The 6,559-nt window shown below is 30.8% G+C and overlaps 1 protein-coding gene across 1 annotated transcript; it reads left to right on the forward strand.

Annotated features, from left to right (window-relative positions):
• Nucleotides 1–1,883: 1,883 nt before the first annotated feature.
• On the forward strand, nucleotides 1,884–3,348 carry LOC119771147 (fibrinogen C domain-containing protein 1-like). The gene is made up of 3 exons (XM_038266570.1): nucleotides 1,884–1,938; nucleotides 2,762–3,117; nucleotides 3,289–3,348. The coding sequence occupies exons 1-3, from the start codon at nucleotides 1,884–1,886 to the stop codon at nucleotides 3,346–3,348; spliced, it is 471 nt and encodes a 156-aa protein (XP_038122498.1).
• The last annotated feature ends 3,211 nt before the right edge of the window (nucleotides 3,349–6,559 follow it).

Raw genomic sequence — 6,559 nt, forward strand, 5'->3', positions numbered from 1 at the left:
TTCATCGAAATCATTAGGGTGGTAAGGTTTCATTTCAGTGTCCCATTTATTTTCGCTAAATCCTCTGCAATTAGCGGTCTTTTATTATTTTATTTTATTTTATTTTTGAATACTCCCGACTGCAAAAACTGCAATTTTCACAGAAACCTGAAATCGAAAACACAAAATTTCACAGAAATTTCACCGGAGATCGAAAATCTAATGAGCGAATCTCTACGAAATCGGCCACTATCGACCATTTTTATTTTCTGTATTTTTTTTTATTTGGTTCAAACTTTGTGGGGGCCTTCCCTATTACCAAAGAAGCTATTTTGCGTCATTGTTCATCCATACAAGTCTCCATACAATGTTGGCAGCTGTCCATACAAAAATGGTACGTAAATATTCGAATATCTGTAACTTTTGAATGAATTTTCTGGTCGATTTGGTGTCTTCGGAAAAGTTGTAGGTATTATTTAGGACTATTCAGAAAAAATATGTACACGAAAAAAAAGTTCTGCTGATATTTTAATAAATTTTTTTTTCATTAAAACTCAATTCCCCAAAATAAGTATTTTTTTTATTTTCGAGATTTTTTTTTATATGTTTTAGGCGACAAAAACTAGCAACTTTTGAGCCATAGAGAAGTATGGTCAATAATTCTGCTGCCGAATTATGAATTTTTGAATAGTGATTTTTGGAAAAAAAATCAAAATTTCATACATAACATTTTTTAGACTAAATTTTGTTTATGTAAAAATTGAGTTTGCAATCGAAAAGTACTTTACAGATTTATTAATAAAGGGCTCCGTTTTCAATATTTTTTGATAAAATGCCAGCGGCTTGAAGAAAAAGAAATAGGAAAATTTAAGTTTTCTAAGTCCCACCCAAACAACCTTCCATTTTTAATGCCGATGTCTCAGCAACTAATGGTCCAATTATCAATGTTAAAAAAATGAAAATTTGTGAAATTTTCCGATCTTTTCGAAAACATTTTTTTATTTTTTTAAAGCAAAACTCATTTTAAAAGGGCCAAACATTTAATATTACGCCCTTTTGAAATGTTGGCTCCACTTTTAGATTTAAAAATTCCAAATCATTTTGAGTAGTTTAGAGATTATACTTGAGCTCAGTAATCAGAATTAAGCCAACGATTTTTTTTTTCGTTTATCCGAAGTGAATTTTATCCAAGGACTTCGAATAACCGAGTTCAGACCCCAAAAAAAAACATTGCTTGCCCCTTCTAGAATTTTCTGAAGAGATGACATTTTATGACCCCTAAAATATAATTAAAAAAATTAAGTAGTGTTTTGTGGAATTCAATTTTTACTGACTTTAAAAAATCAACCAGTTTTTTTTCCAGAAGATACAGAGTTTTGAATTTTGACATACCATGTTTGTATGGCCAGCTGCCAAATTCGCATGGAAAGTGATATGGACAAACTGATGCTGCAAAATGGATTCTTTGGCATACAAAAGTCACTCATAAAGTCATAAAGACAGAAATATTTACAAAAAAAAATAATATGTTTCATTTCCATCGCTGGAATCATTATTGATCTCAACGATTCTAACAACTTTTTCGAGTGATTTAATAATTCAAAGATACAATTATGTAAGGTAGGTAAAATTTTGTGGAGGACCTCGGCTATCGAGTCTGGACTATAATTATCGTTTACGTATATCCTGATAAGAATCGAGCAACTTTTTCTTTCATTTGGACATTTTATCTAAGAAGTAAAGGTTTGGTATATCCAATAGTGTCATAAAAAATATAAATATCTTTATGTCCTTCTAATCTATAAATTTGGAAATAACCGGATAAATTGAAAAGAAGGAGGTAAAAAGCGTAATTTTCCAGTAAGGCAAGTTTAGTCAAGAACAAAAATATGCAATTTTCCACGATGGATGCGGATAACGATCGATCGTTTGAAAACTGTGCCAAAATTCACCACGGTGGTTGGTGGTTCAACAATTGTCACTCGAGGTAGCTTGTGTGTCCACGATGTTTATTGCAAATCTGATAGTGATTTTATTACCTGAATGGACTTTATCGGAGTGGCCCCCTATATTGATGCGATTTTTTGGAATAAATTTGGTTTCGATATCAAACGAACGCAAATGGTGATTCGCGTGATACGTTAAACTTTTACTGAAACGCTTTTAGAAGACTTGCCATCAACATCAAGTTGATGTAATCTTGGAAATAAAATTTAATTAACAGGTACTCGAAAGAAATCCTACCAATTTTTACAATATGTTCGTAGTCAGCCCTTGTAACATTTTAGGTTTTAAGTAGGCCATAAAAGCCTTTTTAGGCCGTATGAGGGTTTTCAGAACCATGATAAAACCTGTAAGTTTAAAAATGTTTCTAGGGAGTGACTGTTCCCTTTTTAATGTCTTGGTTGAAATAGACACATCATTTTTGCAATTGTGCAGACAAGTTGATAATGCCACAATAATGTCCGGGTGTGCTGATTAAAAATATCTTTATTTTGAACGAGGTTTATTATCTTTGATCCGGATTTACGAATCACAATCATTTTCGGCGATTACCGAAAGTCGGCCAAATATATAAAACGCGTTCCGTCGTGGAAATCAATAGACAGTTGTTGGATGACAAAAGGAGAAGTGCAATGTTGCTTAAATTAGTGTTCTTGGTGGTTATCGTGGCACGGTTTTCAAGTGCACGATTAATTGAGAAGTTGCTTTAGGGGAATTAAGTCTTAGAACAATGTAGTAATAGGTATTCATTTCAACGATCTTGACCCAAACCCTTCAGTTGAACCGGTGCAACCTGCAAACCAGGCCCTTCCGAGAACTTGCTCAACCTCAGATCGCTATTCGGGCATTCAGCTGATCCACCCCCAACCCGGATTTGGTGAACCGTTTGAGGTGTATTGTGAGCAGGAGTACGAAGACGGAGGATGGGTTGTGATCCAGAACCGCTTTGATGGGTCGGTTAACTTTGAACGGAATTGGGCCGAGTACGAGCACGGATTCGGAGACATGAGTGGTGAACATTGGCTGGGATTGAGGGCGATTCACGAGTTGACCTATTCCAAGCAGTACAAACTGCACATTTTGCTGGAGCTGTCAAATGGAACTCAGCTGGCTGCCAAATATAACGAATTTTCGGTAGCTGGGTCGACGGAGTTGTATCAGCTGAAAAGTCTCAGAGGATTCAGTGGAGATCTTTCGAATGAATTTGGTTATCATTAAAGAGGTTTCGGGGAGGCCGGAATAAAACACGCGGTTTACTTAGCGGATAGAAAAATAGCGTGTAATCTCTTTGTTGTTTGGTTACAGACTGGTAGCGGAAGTGCAGCTGTCAAACAGCAGCAGCCCGCGTGTGCCCAGTGGGCTTGAGCATCGTAGGGGCGAACAGAGTGCGGTGGTTGCCAACTTATCAATCATGAGGGCATGATGTTCTCTACTTTCGATGCTGATATTGCGCGTATTCCCGAAAAAGACACGCGGCATACCAGCCTCGAAACGACGCGCCGCACTTTCGGCAAATGCGCGCTGTCAAATCCCATATTGTGCGTTTTGTTTTTGTTGAACTTCTTCTTCGATTTGCATGGCATTGTTGCCGGGAATGTTTGTTATTGCACCAAAAGTGCAGAAATTCGCTGGCAACAGTGTCTGCGGCACATTCTGAAATGCCGTGCGGCGTGCACCTTCGAGAGAAACGGACAATAACGACATTTATTTTGGTAATTGTGCTAAGGAACATCAAGGAGGATGGTGGTATTCCTTTTGTGGTTGGAGGTAATTATCAAATTAAAATTCAAATTATCGTATGCTTGAATAATTTGATTTTTTACAGCTCTTTGAATGCTGTTTACCGAGATATATTTTGGTGGCCAATCTATAATGGTATCAAGAAAACTCGAATGATGATTCAAGTCAACAATTGATGTTAATCTTGCTCCATTTAAATATAAATAAATTAATCCAACTAAAAAATAATCTTTCAAAATGTGAATGTATGTATCACTTTTCATCACCTCAATCTCATTCGATTATGCTAATGTCTTCAAAGACGGACTGGCTGAACCGATTTGGACCGTTCTGGACTCATTCGATCCATCTTGGGGTCCCTCAGTTAATATTTTGAAGATTTGTTAATTTTTTAAAAGATATGTTAAAAAACGATTCTGGCTAAAGTTCGAAAGATTGTAAAAAGGGTGGTATTTGTGAGAAACCCCGTCTGATCATACATTTATAGAAAGGTATTTGAAATACCTTTCTAATAAGCCTAAAACATTGAAGATCTGATAACCCTATCAAAAGTTATGACCCCTAAAGTGTCATTTGCACACATTTTAGATGCCGGATCTCAAATATTTCGATGAAAATGACGGCCGAATCCATTATGCGACCCGTCGTTAGTTGGATCATTAGCCCAAAACATTGAACATCTGATAACCTTATCAAGAGTTATGAGCACTTAAGTGTTATTTGTACACATTTTAGAGGCCAGATCTCAAATATTTATATGAAAATGATGGCCGGTTACATTATACATCGTTAGTTGGATAATTGAAAGCCCTTTCTAATGAACCTAAAACATTAAAGATCCGATAAGCCCATCAAAAGTTATGAACACTTAAGTGCTAATTATGCGCTTTTTTGAAGCCGGATCTCGGATATTTTGTTAAAGATTAGGTCCGGGTCAATCATGCAACCCATCCTTGAATGCGTAATCAAAAGACCTTCTCAAGTTTCCTTTTATTTCCTCGTTGGGACGAAATTGCCACCTAACCGAGCAACAAAAAGAAAAAAGTGTGGTCGAAAACTTTTTCGAAGAAAATTTAATACATAGGGGACCATATGTGGCAAGTGGAAAAATCGCTACGGCCGTATTTTTTACAATTTTGATATTTCCATTATGAGGAATTATTGCCATCAATGCAATTAGTTGATTCTACCGCCAAAACGACGTAAACGCCACGATTGAATGGGTTTTTTTTTTCTAAACCTTCGTTTTCTTTCAATACTTGTAATGAACAAAATATGGCTTGTGTAGAGGGTTGCCATTTTCTACAAATGATGTCTGTGTTTTCTTGACAAAAAGTCTGCAGTTTTTTGTAAACGGGTTATATGTAATTTCAGACGAAATTACTATATGTATATGAGAGGAAGGCACCAACCACCTAAAGGTGGATTAAGTAACGTTTTAATTTATAAATTCTAAGATTCTAAAATTCTAAAATTCTAAAATTCTAAAATTCTAAAATTCTAAAATTCTAAAATTCTAAAATTCTAAAATTCTAAAATTCTAAAATTCTAAAATTCTAAAATTCTAAAATTCTAAAATTAAAATAAAATTCTAAAATTCTAAAATTCTAAAATTCTAAAATTCTAAAATTCTAAAATTCTAAAATTCTAAAATTCTAAAATTCTAAAATTCTAAAATTCTAAAATTCTAAAATTCTAAAATTCTAAAATTCTAAAATTCTAAAATTCTAAAATTCTAAAATTCTAAAATTCTAAAATTCTAAAATTCTAAAATTCTAAAATTCTAAAATTCTAAGATTCTAAGATTCTAAGATTCTAAAATTCTAAAATTCTAAAATTCTAAAATTCTAAAATTCTAAAATTCTAAAATTCTAAAATTCTAAAATTCTAAAATTCTAAAATTCTAAAATTCAAAAATTCAAAAATTCAAAATTCAAAATTCTAAAATTTAAAATTCTAAAATTCTAAAATTCTAAAATTCTAAAATTTAAAATTTAAAATTCTAAAATTCTAAAATTCTAAAATTCTAAAATTCTAAAATTCTAAAATTCTAAAATTCTAAAATTCTAAAATTCTAAAATTTAAAATTCTAAAATTCTAAAATTTAAAATCTAAAATTTAAAATTCTAAAATTCTAAAATTCTAAAATTCTAAAATTCTAAAATTCTAAAATTTAAAATTTAAAATTCTAAAATTTAAAATTCTAAAATTCTAAAATTCTAAAATTCTAAAATTCTAAAATTCTAAAATTCTAAAATTCTAAAATTTAAAATTTAAAATTCTAAAATTCTAAAATTCTAAAATTCTAAAATTTAAAATTCTAAAATTCTAAAATTCTAAAATTCTAAAATTTAAAATTCTAAAATTCTAAAATTCTAAAATTTAAAATTCTAAAATTCTAAAATTCTAAAATTCTAAAATTCTAAAATTCTAAAATTCTAAAATTTAAAATTTAAAATTCTAAAATTCTAAAATTTAAAATTCTAAAATTCTAAAATTCTAAAATTTAAAATTCTAAAATTCTAAAATTCTAAAATTCTAAAATTCTAAAATTCTAAAATTCTAAAATTCTAAAATTCTAAAATTCTAAAATTCTAAAATTCTAAAATTTAAAATTCTAAAATTCTAAAATTCTAAAATTCTAAAATTTAAAATTTAAAATTCTAAAATTCTAAAATTTAAAATTCTAAAATTCTAAAATTTAAAATTCTAAAATTCTAAAATTCTAAAATTCTAAAATTCTAAAATTCTAAAATTCTAAAATTCTAAAATTCTAAAATTCTAAAATTCTAAAATTCTAAAATTCTAAAATTCTAAAATCTAAAATTCTAAAATT

Source organism: Culex quinquefasciatus, chromosome 1, assembly GCF_015732765.1.
Source record: "Culex quinquefasciatus strain JHB chromosome 1, VPISU_Cqui_1.0_pri_paternal, whole genome shotgun sequence".
NCBI classification, from domain to species: domain Eukaryota; kingdom Metazoa; phylum Arthropoda; class Insecta; order Diptera; family Culicidae; genus Culex; species Culex quinquefasciatus.

Coding starts and splice junctions, on each gene's coding strand:
- LOC119771147 (XM_038266570.1), top strand. CDS start 1,884: ATGGATGCGGATAACGATCGATCGTTTGAAAACTGTGCCAAAATTCAC. Junction 1,939..2,761: donor TGCCAAAATTCACCACGGTG/GTTGGTGGTTCA, acceptor CAAACCCTTCAG/TTGAACCGGTGCAACCTGCA. Junction 3,118..3,288: donor CCAAATATAACGAATTTTCG/GTAGCTGGGTCG, acceptor GTTTGGTTACAG/ACTGGTAGCGGAAGTGCAGC.